The sequence below is a fragment of the Gopherus evgoodei genome, chromosome 2 (assembly GCF_007399415.2).
Source record: "Gopherus evgoodei ecotype Sinaloan lineage chromosome 2, rGopEvg1_v1.p, whole genome shotgun sequence".
NCBI classification, from domain to species: domain Eukaryota; kingdom Metazoa; phylum Chordata; order Testudines; family Testudinidae; genus Gopherus; species Gopherus evgoodei.
This window is the reverse complement of record NC_044323.1, coordinates 81,501,504-81,518,558: the sequence shown is the minus strand read 5'-3', so window position 1 is coordinate 81,518,558 and position 17,055 is coordinate 81,501,504. Positions and strand designations below refer to the sequence as shown.

At 41.6% G+C, this 17,055-nt stretch overlaps 2 protein-coding genes across 2 annotated transcripts in view; one reads left to right on the top strand and one right to left on the bottom strand.

Moving 5' to 3' along the window:
- Positions 1-1,213: 1,213 nt before the first annotated feature.
- SNRPD1 (small nuclear ribonucleoprotein D1 polypeptide) lies at positions 1,214-11,593 on the top strand. The gene is made up of 4 exons (XM_030551168.1): positions 1,214-1,396; positions 3,179-3,255; positions 8,076-8,267; positions 11,407-11,593. Exons 1-4 carry the CDS (start codon positions 1,383-1,385, stop codon positions 11,481-11,483), a joined length of 360 nt encoding a protein of 119 aa, XP_030407028.1. The 5' UTR covers positions 1,214-1,382; the 3' UTR covers positions 11,484-11,593.
- Positions 11,594-12,010: 417 nt separating this feature from the next.
- Positions 12,011-17,055, bottom strand: part of SLC6A20 (solute carrier family 6 member 20) — a 32,819-nt gene continuing 27,774 nt past the window's right edge. Inside the window, exons 10-11 of the mRNA XM_030551164.1 lie at positions 15,400-15,565; positions 12,011-12,881 (exon numbers count right to left, since the gene is read on the bottom strand). Of these exons, the coding sequence (XP_030407024.1) occupies positions 12,732-12,881; positions 15,400-15,565 (316 nt within the window). The 3' untranslated portion in view covers positions 12,011-12,731. The remainder of the gene's footprint in view (positions 12,882-15,399; positions 15,566-17,055) is intronic.

Genomic DNA, 17,055 nt, shown 5'->3' with positions numbered 1-17,055 from the left:
GCTAAGGTAGATCTAAAGGGAAGTGCTACAGCATGCCCAGGGGCTGGCACCTGGGGTAAAATGGTGAATAGTCTTTAAAAGCACTGCTGATTCTTGAGATGGGCTAGGCCCTTCTACAATTCTCCACTATCCAATACAGGGGCAAGGTAGCCAGGGGGGAGTGTATTAAAGTGCTCTCTCTATGTGCTACTTATCCATGTACTGAGCATGACCAGTTCATCTCCTGAAGCCACTGCCCTTATTAGGAGTGTGTGGACTGCTTTTGACAGGGGTTTAAAAAGTGCCAAAGGGGGCGAATCGATAATGGCATTGAGGGTACAATTATAAAGTTTGTGAATGATGAAAAGCAACACATACAAAACAGGAAATGACTTCCTATGAAGGAGTACTGCAGAAAGGGAGCTGAGGCTCACAGTGGACACAAGCTGAATAGCCTCCAATGACAGAACAAGAAGCAATGGGCTTAAACTGCAGCAAGGGAGATTTAGGTTGGACATTAGGAAAAAGTTCCTAACTGTCAGGGTAGTTAAACACTGGAATAGATTGCCTAGGGAAGGTGTGGAATCTCCATCGCTGGAGCTATTTAAGAGTAGGTTAGATAAATGTCTATCAGGGATGATCTAGACAGTATTTGGTCCTGCCATGAGGGCAGGGGACTGGACTCGATGACCTCTCGAGGTCCCTTCCAGTCCTAGAGTCTATGAGTCTATGAGTACTGTAGAAAGGATCTTACAAAAAATCAGAACATATCTGGGATAGCCACTCTGTGCTGATTAGGTCTCCACTGGAATAAAAGTTGGAGAAAGTTTAGAGAAGAGAGAAAAAAAAATAAAGACCCAGAAAACATGATCTAGGAGGGGAGTAGCATCTTTTTACACAGGCTGCTTCTTAGGACCTACAGCTGTACATAGCCGCCACCGGTAGCACGCCGCTGCACGCAGCAATTTCACAGCGATTCTAGTGCAGGAAGCGGCTCCCTGTAGCCATTTGCTACAGCGGGAGGCAGCAGTTCGCGGCGCTAGCAGGTTCTCACGCTCCAGTCCGTGCCGGTAACTGCTGCCAGCAGCACGTGGCCACGCGGGGGGGCATGACGCAGGCGCGGCGGCTCCGAGCACAGCCCGGAAGCGCCGTCAACTCACCGCTGCGCTGCGTCCCCCGGCTCGGCAGAGGGCGCTCAAACCGCGCCTCTTCCACTCACATCCGGGTGCGAGGCGAGTCACTTCCGGCCATCGAGTCGCTCAGCAGCGCCGTTTCTTTCACCGAGCGCCGGAGCGGCCTGGTCGGAGGCCTCCGCACCGAGCTCAATTTTTTTCCTCTCCCCGTTGCCGGGGTTGCCGCTCTGTGGTCCCGGCCGGCCGGCCTGACGCCCCCGCTCCGCCGCCATGAAGCTCGTGAGGTGAGATGGGCCCGGATGGAGGCGGATGAGGGGGCAGCGGCGGGAAAGGCGCGCGCTGGGCCGGAGCATGGGCCTTGCCCCGTCTCGTGTCGCTCCGGCTGCTCGCGTTCCTCCCCTCCCCCCCTCGGCTCGTCTCGCGCCGCTCTCGCCCCGGGCTCCCCGTTCCACGGCGAGTGTGAGCAGGGCCCCTCCCCCCGCCCGGTGCAGGTGCCGCCTGGTATCGGCTCCGCTCTCCCCGAGCCGGCGCGAGGCGCTGCTAGGCGGGTACGTGCCAGGGGCTCCCCGCCCCATACAGCGCGCACCTGAGCCGGAGACTCGGGGGTGGCCGTTCCCGGCTCCCCTCCCGCGTCGATCCTGCCCCACCCCCACAGCGCCGGGCTGCCCCCAAATCCTCCCCCTCCCGGCTGCTCCTGTCCCAAGCATCCCCCTAAGGAAACTGGCGTTTAACGTCACGCACGTCGCTTTTCCCGCCCCGCGGGAGCGGCTGGCTTGTGGCCCTGGGCTTGCGAGCCGCTGGGTTAGACTTCTAGCGGGATAGTTCTCGCTGGGCGCTGATCTTTGCTCGCTGCTTGTGACTCCATCGCTGCTTCCGCTTTCTTCCTTGGCCAACAAGCGAACATGAATCCGGCTATTGATAAAAGAAAGTGCCATCGCCCAATGTGGTGTCGTCAGTTCCCGCGTGTTTTAAAGCCGCCCTCAGCAAGTTATAGGATTGTTCACTAGCCAGAAGACTTATTCTCCGGTAATTGTGAGATTGGGCGGAATAAGGAAAAGTTTGGCTCCCTTCTCAGACAGAGCTGCTAAACTCAGTAAGAGGAGGGACTCTCTGTCCCCAACTAATCCGCATACAAAGAGGTCTTGTGCAGTGCTTGTAAATGCTTCTATGTCAGGGCATTCCCCCCTGTCATATTTAACTAAAAAAAAAAAGAGGTATGGTAGTGGATTTGTAAAAATCCCAACAGCCTCTCTTTAAAGCAATGTTTAAAACTCTAATTATCCCTGTTAAACGATCATTCAAAAAATTGTTAAACTAAGTTTTTTTTCACTTTTGTTCATCTCTTACACTTCATTTAGCTTGTACAAATGAAAATAGGTTAGTTTGTTGTATTGTCACTTTCACTTTAAGGCTCAGAAATGTTAACACAGTGCAATGGTGTTTGGGCTACAATGACTGTTTAATGCAAATGAATTATTGAACAAATTCCTTTACCATTGACTGCTTTGTAAAACCATTTTTAACTAAACAAATTCTGGGATAAACTAGCCTGTATCTGTTTGGGTACTGCTGCATTTTGGCAAGGGGTTAGACTAGATGACCCATGCAGTGCCTTCCAGCCCTGTGATGCAAGTAAGGTACTTGGCTATTTGCACCATAGCGGTGATGGTAACTGTTATATTTATTTTGTTAAAAAGCAAAGCTTGTATTAAGTGTCAGGTAACCAGCAAAAAACAGCTGCTTAATGAATGCTTTATAATGCTTGGCTTCCAAATAAAGGTGTAGCAGAATTGTACTTGGTATGTTTGGGGATTCTTTGTAGCAGTGTCCAATCGGGTTGCTTAGCAATTTTGCTCTCTTCTATGGCTTTCGCTGTTGTGTTGCTGTTGTTTGTTACAAAGCCTCAGAGTCCACATAGAATTACCTTTTGGAATATTATTGAGGTTTGCGATCGCTTCACAGTTTGTGCAATATGTATGACAGGGCCGGGTACTTTCTGAAGATTATTCATGTATTGTGATATTGAAATTGAAGTTCTGTTTTTCAACTACACTTTTATTTTGCAGGTTTCTAATGAAATTGAGTCATGAGACTGTGACCATTGAACTGAAGAATGGAACACAGGTGCATGGAACAATCACTGGTATGATATTCAAGATGTTGAGACACTAAACCAAAATAATTTAAGGAATTGATAGACAGTGAAAGGAAAATCTGTTCTCTTCTAAAGAGACTCCACTATGATTGCTAAATGAGCCTCAAGAGATGCATTTTGTGAAATACTTGGTGACAGAAAGTTTAAAATCACCCCACAAGCAAGTAGCATTAGGAACATCAGTTCAGGTTCTTCTTTACTCGGGTATTGGTGGTGAATGTTCAAACTGTACATATATCTTTTATTTAAAGACCAGCGACAGACAACTAATCTAATGTATGAGATGTTCTCAGAGTTTTAATAATATGGACTGCATCTGAATAAATACTGTGTTGAGGACTACCACCTGTCTCACACTGGGGTTCAGTGTTTATTTTTTCCCACCCTTCTGTTCTATTGTTCTCTCTGACCTTCCCATGCAGGTTTTTTTGCTGCCTTCTGCTTCTGCATGTGCTTCTCGATCCATTAGTTCCTTCTGCCTTGAATTTGCTGCTCAACTGCATTTTTCTCTTATCCTACATTTCCATAGACATTTTTCTTCATCTCGTAACTAGCATCTCCAGACCCAGATGGTGGCTCCTGTTTCTTCTCCTTTATATAGAGGTGTCCCCTACTAAAGGCAGGTAAAAATGAGATGCCAGTTGTCTGTATTTACAGGCAGCTGAGCTCTTTTCAAGAGCCCAGGTGCATGTAGAAGCAACTGGAAGCATGGGCATCACTCTGACCTGCCAGCTCTTCATAGACCACCAGGAAGTGCTTTGAAGACTCATAGATCATAATTGGTCATAATAATAGACCGGGGCAAAAAGTCAAATTTTGTAATATTGTTTAATATTCTGTGTTCAGATTCTGGGCTGTTAGATTATAATACTGAGAGCCAGGTACTCCTGAATTGTAATAATTGGCACACCAGGTGGCTTTGGGGAATCTCTTTTAGGCCTTGTTTATACACAGAATTGCACTGGTTTAACTAAAGGTCTGGTGTACCCTCAAGTTTTACTGTGGATGTTTGTGTACAGCTATCAGTAAGGGGTGTGATGTGTATATACATATTTTTTAACTGGCAGTAAAAACCCTAGTGTAGACAGTTATACCTGTATACCTTATTTTGTTTTGTTAAACCACAGTGAGCTATTCCGGTGTCAGCATGTTTATAAAGGTATAACTTCATCTACAGTAGGGATCTTGCTTTAACTATGCTAGCATCTTCAAAGTGGTCAAAGTGTAGACAAGACCTTAGTTAAACCAGTGCATGTTTGTGGGGAAGTTTATTTCTATTTAGTTTAATCTGGTGCTAAAATATGCCATTCTTAAATCAAAATACGTATCTGTTCTTTACACAAACTTGCACCTGTTTCAGTACAGTGGTTTTAAAACACATCTTCTAAACTGGTGCTAATTTGTGTAGACAAGGACTTAAACCATACAGTTTTGAGAGGATTGATTTTTATACAATATTCTGAAAATACATGAAGTGCAGCATATATTTTTAAAGTTGTTATTCCTTGGGGGCTCTGACCTATTTATGTGGTCAGCAGTGCCTTGATGGGCCAGAAGATCCAAAAGAGTGAGGGTTTTTTTGTTATTTTATTGATGAAGTAACATAATTTGTAGCCTTAAATTTTGTTATCAGAGCTCTTTACAGAAACAGTAAAAAGTAAAACTAGTTTTAATTGGCATGATCATCAGAAATAGAAAATTAATCCTAGTTCCTATCTTGCATTTTGAAAACGTGTAGGATATTGCAAAATTTAACCCTGAAAATTAATTGGTCTACGTTACACTAAGACTTCATACTGGAATGACATTAGAAACGATTAGCTGGAACATGCCATGTAGTCTTCACAGAGCAGCAGCCCTTAAATTTATTGCCTAATGTTATTTTAATTTCTTCTCACTTTTTTTGATGGGTCCTAACACTGCCCTTCATTACAGCAACACATTGAAGTTTGGCAGAGGCATGTTCCTGGGATCTGCAAGATGCCTTTTGCTGACCCATGAAAATCCACGATGATTTTTCATAGTTATAAATCCTTGATCTTTTCTGTTGTCAAATTCATTAGCGTTCATTACCTGAGTGTACACACTGCCCTGGCATCTCGCTGAAGTATGCTGTATATAACACAACCAGATCGCATACCAGATCCACTTCTCTACTTTCTTGCCTCTTCTCTCCCCCTGTTAAAAGTCCAATTGCCTAGGAGATGCATAAGCCTGGGAACCAGAAGATTGTGAATGCTTGACTTGCTATTTCTACAGACCTTCATTCTGTGCCCTTCACAACCTTTGTTGTTGAGTAAGGTCTTGCATGTCATTGAGAGATGTCAAACTGGGAAAGTAATCCAGACTGCTAAAATGGCAGACCCAAGTAGAGCTGGTTGGGAATTTTCTGATGAAAAACGGTTTCACTGGAAAATTCCAGTTTGTTGAAACAAAAACTTTTTGCAGGGACATATCAGTTTAGGCAAAACTCTTTCTTTGCAAAGGCCTTGGTTTTGTCCCAGTGCAGAATGAGACTTCAAAAAAATCCTCCAAAGGTTTTCACAGAGCTGGAAAAGTTTCCTATCAAACTCTAGACCCAACACTGTGGCCACACTGCTGACCTTTCTGTTTTTGACTGTGCTGTCTGTAAAATGTGGTGACTCCTGGATATGTGACCCACTGTTTCAGTCTGGTGTTTGTCCTCTGGTAACTGGTTTGCAGAAGATGATAGCCTTCTACTGCTGCCAGCCCATGTAGTTAGTCCATTAACTCAAGTATTGGAGAGCTATGCGGAGGGTCCAGGGTTCATATATCGCTGACGACTAGGGCCCTGCTAAATTCACGGTCCGTTTGGTCAATTTCATGGTTATAGGGTTTTATAGTTATAAGGTCAATTTAATGGTTATAGGGTCATGATTTCTGCTATTTAAAACTCAGATTTCACTGTGCTGTAATTGTAAGGGTCCTGACCCAGAAAGGAGTTGTGGGGTGTCACAAGGTTATTGTAAGGGGGGTTGCGGTACTGTTGCCCTTACTTCTGCACTGTTGCTGGTGGCGGCGCTGCCTTCAGAGCTGGGCATCTGGAGAGAGGCAGCTGCTGGTCAGCATCTCAGCTCTGCCTTCAGAGCTGGGCCCTCAGCAGCCGCCACTTTCCAGCTGCCCAGTTCTGAAGGCAGCAGCGCAGAAGCAAGGGTGGCATGGTATGGTATTGACATCCTTACTTCTGCCCTGGTGCGGTGCTGCCTTCAGACATGGGCATCTAGCCAACACCTGCCTCTCTCTGGCCATCCAGCTCTGAAGGCAGTGCAGAAGTAAGGGTGGCAATACTGCAACTCCCCTAAAATAACCTTGTGACACCCCTCCCACCCCAACTCTCTTTTGGGTCAGGACCCCCAGTTTGAGAAACACTGATCTCCCCCGTAAAATATGTATAGTATATGGTAAAAGTGCACACAAGATCAGATTTCACGGAGGGAGACCAGATTTCATGGTCCGTGGTGTGTTTTTCATGACCATGAATTTGGTAGGCCCCTACTGATGACACGTGATAGGTGAGGAGTGGTTGTTATAAATGCATATAATTTTATTTCTTTTTAATAAAATCTAGGAAATTAAATACAAAAAGAATCTGTTAAAATAATGTTAAGGTTGTAAGTTAGGAAATGCCAGAATTAAGTTTGTCCATTAATTCTGTCTCCTTGTATGTATCATGATACATACGGCTATGTTTAATCATGGGTATTTTTAGTCAAAGTCATGGACAGGTCACAGGCCGTAAACAAAAATTCATGGGCCTGTCCATGACTTTTAGTCAGGGCGGGTGATTTTAGTAAAACTTGGGTTGGGGGCCATGGGTGCTCTGGGGTTGGTGGGGGGACGGTCTAGGAGGGTGGCCTGGGACCCCTGCTGGTTCTAAAGGGAGCGGGTATTGGCGAGTCTGGCGGGGGCTTTCTACCTGGCTCCGTGTCCCTGCAGCTCCTTGACAGAGGCAGGGGCCAGAGGAAAGGCTCCACTGCTCCCACCACAAATGCCAGCTGCCGCAGTTCCCATTGACCAGGAACAGCAGCCAATGGGAGCTATGGGGGCAGGGCCTGCGGGCATGGGCAGCACGTGGTGTGGATACTCTGCAGCTGCCTAGGAGCTGCAGAGTGGCCATGCCAGTGTGAGCCTGGGAGCCCCTCACCCTGAGGTAAGCACCTCCCCACATCCTCCAGCCCTGAGCCCCCTCCTACACACCCAAACTGCTGCTGGCCCAGGGGCTGCCCAAGCCAGGCAGCCCCTGAGCCAGCTCCAGCTACTGCAGAAGTCATGGAGGTCACGGACAGTCACAGAATCCATGACCTCCATGGCAGACTCACAGCCTTAACAATACAGTCTTTAATTAAGTGATCATACACTTCTTTTTTTCCTGCAGGACCACTGTCTAACTTGAGTGCCAGGATGAGCAATGCTCCATGAATAAACCAGGGTTGTGCAGTCAATGAGTCTGTTTGACCGTTGCCTCATTAGCTGTAGGGGAGGGAAGGTATTTAGAGCACAAGACAGGGACGACAGGAAGAGAAAAAATGGTCTTGTGATTAAGGCAGTTGAATGCTATCTAGGTCAATTGGGTTCTGATTCTGGTTCTACCAGACTTATCGTTTGGTGGACAAGTCATTTAAATAAAATTTTTCACAGATAGCTATTAATTGTGCTTCTCCTTTTCAAATGTAAGTCTGGTAACAATGTCCTTTCTAAAATATCATTACCTTCCATGTTAAAAGGAACTAACTTTTTGATGCATTTAGTCTCTCTTCCCTAAAATTTGTCATCTGTCTGTGTTCCAGGAGTGGATGTCAGTATGAATACGCATCTTAAAGCTGTGAAAATGACACTGAAGAACAGAGAGCCTGTACAGTTGGAGACATTGAGTATTCGGGGAAATAATATTCGATACTTCATTCTGCCAGACAGTTTGCCTCTGGATACCTTGCTAGTGGATGTTGAACCAAAAGTCAAATCCAAGAAAAGGGAAGCAGGTTGGTTTGTGATTTCACCTTTGTTTTATTCCAGATTACTAAAGGAGTGGTTTGTTTCCTCCATAAATGAGTACTTTTGTTGAATCTGCAGTAATCTTAAAAATGTCTGGTTAGAACATTTTAGTTTCTGTGATAGCCTGCTTTTATTTTTTTTCCTGCAGTATTCTATAAAAAGCAAAGTTTTGAGGCTTCTTATTCTCTAGCTGGAAGGCACTGGCAATTTGTAGATGGTTTGATGTCCTGATAATGAAACTCAGTGTGTAAGGTTAACGTGGACACCCTTCTTAAATTCTACATCATTCTGAAATTGTGTATATGGTGTCCTACCAGAGAAGAAATTTTTTTGAAGTTTGAGAAAAAATTAAATCAGTGAATTCTGAGATGATTTCAAAATGACTTTTATTTTGCTTTTGAAGTTCACTAGTGTGTGCTCCACATCTCTGTTTGCACTATTAATTTCAGGTTTTGTTTCTTGACCTCTGAGAGCTAGTACAGAGGGGCATCCCTTACTATGATGAGTGGATAACTGAGTCATGTGCTACAGGGGTTAAAAATAAACCTTTGGATTCTGTATGGTCTCTGGAGATCTTAATTTTTCATGATAAACCTGGGATGTTTTCAGATAGGTAGGGTTCTGGCTCCAGTTCCCATCTACATCATATTTTCACACAAGAGTGTTCTAATTCTTTTCCTCAGACAAACAATTCCTAAACAAAAATCTTTAAGATAGCATTAAAGTTGTAAATAGGGGACTATTAATTTAAATCCACACTATTAAAACTTTGTTGTAACAAGAAAAACTAGAAAAAGAGAAAAGTTGTAGTTAGGGGTTCATAAACAACTTTACCTGTGTGCCATGTCTTCACCCACCTAATAAGGATATGCTTAAGATAACTTCACTTGAAGCTTTAAAATCATTGACTGCAGTTGGAAACAATAAACTCTGTGAATGGAACCATGGTATGTTTTACAGAAATGTTGGCCACTTCTTTTTTTCTTCAGTAAATAACGTCCTAGCCTGGTTTGGTGAATGTAGTTCTGGGATCTCTGGCCTATATGCATTATGTGGATTGTATAAAGAGGATAAGTGAGCTGTAATGGAGTATGGGGTCTGTAATTTATATAAATAAGGTGATTGCAGAGTCTGGACCATGTAGCACTAGTCTGTGTAGGCACATTGATGGGGCTCGCCACAACATTGTGTGACCCCCCCCCCCCCCCCATGAATAATCTATTGACTATGTGGGAAATTGAAATAGGAGTGGGTTACTTTTCTGGGTCAGTACATGAAGGATAAGAGGCATGCTGTTAGTTACATTGTACCATATGGGAAGGTGAACTAGAGAAAGATCTTTGGGTCATATATGTTGGATGGTGGCTTGTGGCATGTACTGGAAACAAATGAGATAGCTAGATGTTAGTTTGTTTCTGACTTAATAAATTGAGACTGTGACATGGTGGGTAGAGTTCAAGTTACTGGAAATCTCAATCATTTTTGGAAATTGAGTAGATGTAGTTTCAGGTTAATACACTTGTTCCTGGGTACCTCTGTCAAGTTTTGTTTCTACTGTCATTTATTTTTTTTCAAATGTTTTTCTTTGTTGCAATCTGAATGGTTTTGTCTAGAATCTTTCCGTTAATTACCTTAGAAAAATAAGTAAAGAAATTTCAATAAAGCTCTTTCTTCTTAAGCGGGTGATATCCATTTCAGGTTGTTTGCGGAACTTGCCTACAGAATTCCTCCCTACTTGTGCAACTAAGCATTCAGGTGTTTTCGGTTAATATCTATGTGCAGCATAACTAATTCAGTGTTCATTTACCAATAAGTGAAAAATGTGAATAATCTGCCAAGAAGTAGTTAAGGTTCTTTTGAGGGACACATTCTGCATGTTTGTGTCAGGTTCTGCTGCCAACTGTGAAATCCTTCATCCCTCTGCTCTCCCCCCTCCCCCTTACTTTGACAAACATTGTGGGGGAGGAAGAAAAGTGCACTGTTACATATTTCAAAATATTTTACTCTACAGTGTGAACAGATTTTTACAATATTATACAGATGAGTTCCATAAAATTTCTTGTTCATTAACCAGCTCAGTTGATCAGAAACCCCAGCATATATGACTTTAATATGTAATTAGATCTGTTTATCTCAGTTTGCCAATCCTCCATAATAATTCACTTTACTGACATTTTATGAAGACACCTATTTTTTTCAGATCATCACAGTACTCTCCATCGTCTCAAACCATAGTTAAACATGCAAAGCACCATGATTAGAACACACCTCTAAATGTCCCTGCCTAATGGGATATATAAAATCTGTAGCAGCTTGGTCAATAGTTCTGTCAGACGTGTATTAGGAAAAAAGACATGCCAGCATAGTAAGTACATTTGTTATGAATGTGTGAATAGGATCTCACTTAGCATGTTCTTTCCTATTCAATATTGTAAATCAGTTGGATGACTTCCACTTTTCTTGAACTAAACTGTTGCAGCCAAGAGATGGCCAAAAACTAAAAAATGCTCAGCACTCAACATTTCTTACTGAAAACAGTGTGAGCTGTTGAATGATCAGTTCTTGAGAAAAAATGTGGCCCCTTTTTAGTTGCCTAAAAGGAAGGTGAACAGTTTGGAAAATCTGGTGCTACACTTACACGTTTTACACCTGCCTTTGCCTGTTTCTTTAGTAATACATTTTGCCATAGATAATAAGTTATATGAATAGGATATGAAGCCTATACGTGTTGTAGCATCTTGTGTATTTAAATCTCAATTCCTGAATCATTAGGCTTTATTCAGAGGGAGACTGGCATGTGTCAAGCTTTCATATTATTCAGAAAGCTAGTATATGCCTTTGTTTTCAGAAGTGAAAGTGGAGTAGATAGAGAACTGTAAATTATACAAGAGTTGTTTTTGTTTAAAAAATGCAAAAATCAAGTGCAAGGGAATTGAAATAGAAAAATAAAAACCAAAAACTTCTGTGTGTCTGAAATTGATAGCATTATCACAATCTGGTATCCAGTTACAAGTCCTGTATGATAAAATACATCTTTTACACTTGATACAGCATACACTTTATTTCAAATAAACTCCTATTCAGGTGTAAAAGTTAACTTGTTCTTTGTTTTGTTTGCTTGCTCAGTTGCAGGAAGAGGCCGTGGCAGAGGTCGGGGCAGAGGCCGTGGCCGTGGCAGAGGAAGAGGGGGACCTAGGCGATAACTTCTCACACCACAGATACATGTTACAAAATTCTAGGCAGTTAGATATTTTTTGTACAGGTTTTGTTTACAATGTCAATTTTTAATAAACACAAATGTGGAAAAGTTGTCTCTCTTGTCAGTTAAGCCCTGAATGGGGTTTGTATTCATTGTATGGAGCCATAGAGCATTACTGTGGCCTAAGCATGCCATGTTACCTTTGTTCATGCAGTTCAGCCGAGAGAATTTCTTTTCCTAGTACATACTATAATATCACCTCTTGCTCTTCTCTGACCAGGTAAGCTACTTATGTTGTAATACTGTTCAATCAAAATAAACGTTGCTTCATCCTTTGCAAGACACAGACTGTGTTCCATTAAGGTCACATAACCAAAATGTATATTTAGAGAATTTATACTTTTTAAATGTGTTCTGTTTAACATTGCATTTCAGGGTACTTAACAAAAAAAAAATACAATTCTACTATCTAATTGAAACTTAATATGTAACACATCTTGAGTTCACTCTGTTATAGAAAGACTTTCTCACAGGGAAAAATGGTTCAGATCTATCAAACATTGGAATGTGGCATCATAAGATTAAAATCAAAATACATATCCATGGGCGTGAACATTGTTGAAGTTAGTTGTATGGTGTGAGACTTTTGTGGTTTGTGAAACTGTCACAAATACATTTTACTGCGTAAAGGTGTGCATCTACTAGTAACTCCCTAGAAAACAGGTACTGTACACAGTTGCATAGTGGAATCTGATATTTACTTAAGTAGAAAAGATTGGCACATTCAGATTACAAAACTTGAGAAGTCAAACTATATATATAAAACTTCAAGAAAACCACTTCTGTATATGCATGCTATTTTGAAGAGTAATTTCCAGTTCTTCAGTTACAAAAGAATTTGTTTTCATATAATTGATGCTCATTGTTTTAAGTAGGCAGTACTGCACAGTGAAAGATAATCGCTTAACATCAGTTGTTATTAGCCAGTAATACTTGGTACCTTGTGCTAGGTGCCTTTTTGTGAACTGCTGTTCTTTATATGTCAGTTAGAGACCCTCTTAAGGCTTTATCTGCCACAGAAGAGCTTTTTGAACTACTGTGAGAGCTGCCAAAAGCAGTTCATGGTAAATACGTCACCCAAGGTTCTGCATATCTATGAATAGTTGCTACAAGTAATGGTTACTGTGGTCTCCAAGATCCATACAGTTATTGCAATAGGTGATAAAGTTTTCATGAGTCCAGTTATGAATGTTCATTCAAGAGTTGATACACTTCTCTTCTTCAGTCTCTTCATAATAAAAATGATTAATGCACCTATTGGTATACACATTGTGGATGCAGCCACAAGTAGTCCAATAACTGCCAAGGCATAACTTGGATAATCTTTTGTAACCAGTTGACCCTGCATATAAGAGAATATTAGCATGAAATCATTATAGCCTTCTCCTTTGTAACTTTCTATAAGAAATGAGGTCCTTTACTACCCCAAAAATGTTGGCTCTTTAATTTTTGATAGCTGGCAGTGATCTTAAATTTATGCACAGTTTTGCTAGAGAACAAAGTTAAGTTGTAAAGCAGATGTTGGTGTGTAGAGGTGATCAGTATACCTTGATGTATATATCAAGGATTGGTATGGACTGTCATTTCAAGAGACATCACTCATTTTAGTTCCAGAATTTGCTGTGCACAATACATATTTTCTTCTTGTTCTTACCAAAAATTAACAGTAGAAATAAAGAATCATGAAAACAGTTATAGAAAGTTGTTTATGCTAATGGGTTAAATCCCACAGCATTTTATATTTCTTGCGTGATTAATTTTTGTCCCGTATGTGAGCTGTGGCAGGTAGAGAGAGATGGACTATAGAGCTTTAATTACTACTGACCTAGGCTGGATTTGAACTGCCAACCTTGAGGCAAAGTACTAGTGGAATGTGCTACACAAAATAAGTGAATGGTTTCATGTAAGTTCTCATACTTCCCAGGATGGGCCATTGCCTCAGTAATCTGAACAGAGGCCACATCCTGAACAGTCATGGAAACAATTACCCTTATCCCTAGACTACATTCTAGTAGATGGGGTAACAAGCACAGGCAGCAACGCTAATCTGTCTGTACTTGCTGTGATGATTACTCCCATCAGCACCTTTTAAGTACACTAAGTTTTTTTTTAAATTGTAAGGTATGCCTATTCTAAATACAATATTAGGATGGCACGCTTCACTCCCTGTCTCTTTAAAGGGGAAAAAGATGCTGTCTTAATCATGAGTTCAGAATAAGTCCTTCCCAGATTATGTATGCACATCTCTAAAGCACTCAGCTCTCAAGCAGTCAGAAAGTAAAGGTACAAGGTGTCACTTTTCCTGTTAGTGCCACAGTAAAAAGCCTAAATGTGTGGAATTCAAGGTTTAGTGGCATCGAGGAGCTAAAGCACATTTTTTTAAAATCTAAACTACATGGCTGCAGTTCTGTTCCTACAGCATCACTATGTCTTATGGGATGTAAGCTACTCTTTCTCCCATGCTCCTCAACGGGATTATCTGAATTCCAGCTGTATCCTGCTAATTCTCCTTCCTTTAAATGTGCTCCTTTACCCTCTGACCCCTCATCACACTGTCTGAGCCTTCATAGTCATGGATAGTCCTCTCATTCTTGCGGTGAGTGAACAGAGCTGTGAACAACACTCCATGAACTAATCAATAAGGAGGCTATTCAGGAGTGCTGTATCTGTGCCTTTAGTGCTGGACGTACTATAGCTGACTGCTCTCAGCTTTCGTGGTCTGGGAATCCAGCTAAATTATGTAATGCAACTCAAAGCTGCTGTATAGGTATTCAGAGCTTTACTATATGTCTACTATTTTCCCACAATGTAATTAGTGCTTAAATGGAGAAACTGACTGGAGGCATGTATCTTGCATTCAGCAGCACCATCTAGTTTTCTCTGAACACTTGAAGGGATTGTCAGCTGTGATACAACTCATACAGCTAGCATTGTGAGAGATACTGCAATATACTAGTTGTCTTTTAAGTGTTGCCGCTTATCACCAGTTGGAGGTTGGCAGAAAAGCAACAAAGCTTACTATAGCTGGTGCAGGTAAATATTTGTTACAGCTGTTTAACATTAAATAGTGAGAAACATTAGTGCTTATGTAAGTAAGCTTTTAACTTTGAGGCCAAATTTGTCACTGGAAACTTTCCTCAGTGGGATTATTCCTTCCTGACATGGCACAGTTGTGATCCCTGTCTTTGCAATATGTTTTCAGTCTTGCTGCATTGGAATCTGCGGTTCTCCAGTCAACAGCAGAAACCTACACCCTTTCAGATCCCAAATTAGCAGTGGCATGAAAACACTATAAAATTGATTCCTTTCCTTTTAATAACATAAAAGGAACATGTCCTGGAATGTTGTTAAATTAATATTTACTTGAGAAAATCCAAATTGTTCTTTCTCTGTGATAAACATGTATTTAAGTACTTTTATAAAACATGTATTATGCCCGCCAGGGAGAATGAATTGGATTGTGATTCATTCTATTGTATGTGTAATTAGGTGTGTGGGAGCTTTGTTCGAAGTACTGAAAACCTCTTGGTCTCATGAAAATGTCATTTCCTATTCACAGTTGATCGCGTAGTGTTGTATCACTGCTGTTTTTATAAATGTTATGTTTGTTAGAATCACTGGTAATATTTTGAACTCTTAGATGAAACTTTATTATTTGTGTGAGGGTTAGGGAATGCAGCTGCTTCTGCCTGCCATTAAAATTAAAGACCCATATTAGTTCCAGATTAAAACCTGCTGTGTTAATTTTCAGCTGGTGCAATTTGAGCAGGCTGCCCCCATGCTTTGAATATGCTGATATCTCCAAGTCCCAATGGCAGGAAGGGACTGGTGATGAAACAAGTAATAAGTAAAATAAATACCTGTGTGGCATCCCAGGCTTGATACTGCAGTGTTCCTGTGCGGATGTAGTCAGTGAGGTAAAATATAAACAAGCTTATAATTAGCACAGGACTGGCAAAAGCCCACATAATTTTCCAATACCAGTTTGGCTTGTGTCCAAGCATTAGGAGAAGGTCTTTTTCAAATCTGTTTTAAAATAAAAATTGCAGTTTGTTCAACTATACTATTTAGATTTTGCATTAGTAGATTAGATGCTAGGAAAATCTTTCTACCTGTAAGGGTAGTTAAGCTCCTGCATAGACTTTCAAGGGAGGCTGTGAAATCCCCATCACTGGAGGTTTTTAAGAGCAGGTTTGACAAATTCCTGTCAGGGAAGGACTCGGTTTCATTGGTCCTATCTCAGTACAGCAGCCCGGACTTGATAACTTTTCAAGGTCCCTTCCTCATTTAGTTCATCATTGTATTTCTCGGCCAGGAAAACTCGGATGGATATAACTGCAGACAGCTAAATACCGTGGGGCTCTACATTAGGAAAAGATGTATTTTGAAAGATACGAAGGAAAAAGGCTTGTGGGACCTTTTTAATGTGTAGGGCCTAGAGATTAATGTGTGAATCCTGTAACAAGTCCTATCTAAATATGTACAAATAATATATTACTAGGTGTGCTCTACAACTATAAAGGACCAAATCTGCCTGTAGGAAAAAATGCTGAGTAGGAAAAAGTGTATGTGGCTAGGCAGAGTGTGAGCCGAAAGAGACCTAGCTGCAGGGAATTTGGCTTGTAATGTGTATTGAGCAGAAGTTAAATGGAAAATATTGGGTCATGGAAAGAGCCAGAGAAAAACAGAATCATTTATAATGTTTCTAGCTGTTTTTTCACCCAAACAACTCCTCTCTAAACAAATGCAGATAGTTTCTATATTAGTTCAAAAAATGCAAGGTGCTCAGTTTCCTAGTGGGTAGGAGACAGATTATGGCCCTGGCAGACATGCTTAAGTAACCATGTGGACAAAACCGATGGGGAAGTGTGTTTTTGGTACTAAGCAGTATCTCAAGATCCCTTGTGAAAATGTGGGAAATATTAAGAATGGGAGTCACATATTTGGTCCCATGTTTTGTATAATGATGTACAATACATCTATGAACTGGATGCAGTAAATATGTTTATATATTTTAATGACTTAGTAGGATTTAAAAACTTTAAATTCACTGTTCAGCTAACAAGTATAAACTTAACATATCAGGGGTGTTAGTGTACCCACGTGCCCTGCTGGCCTCTGTCCTTACAGAACACATCTGCTTGGGCTTTGCAACAGATAAGATTGCAATGCTTTTCTTTGCAATGATGAGATTGTCTTGGCCTTGGGTGGTGCTCTTGCAAGCAGTACCATGCATTGCTCTGCCTAGTCTGAGGAGTGCCACTGACCTGAGTGGGATTGTGCATAGGAAGGGATTGCAGTCGCAAGATCCTTAAACATCAAGATTGTTTTTACCTCTGAATGGATGAGTCTGATTAAACTGTTCCCACCCAATACTCCCAGTTAATGTGGGGGTGGGGGATGGGACATCACTTTGCACGGGACACCTGCCAGGTAGCACAGTGCCCAGAACTCAGGATGCAAGAGCATGAAGGAAGCTGTTTTTCCATTGGCTGGGGATAGGATGACCAGCTGGC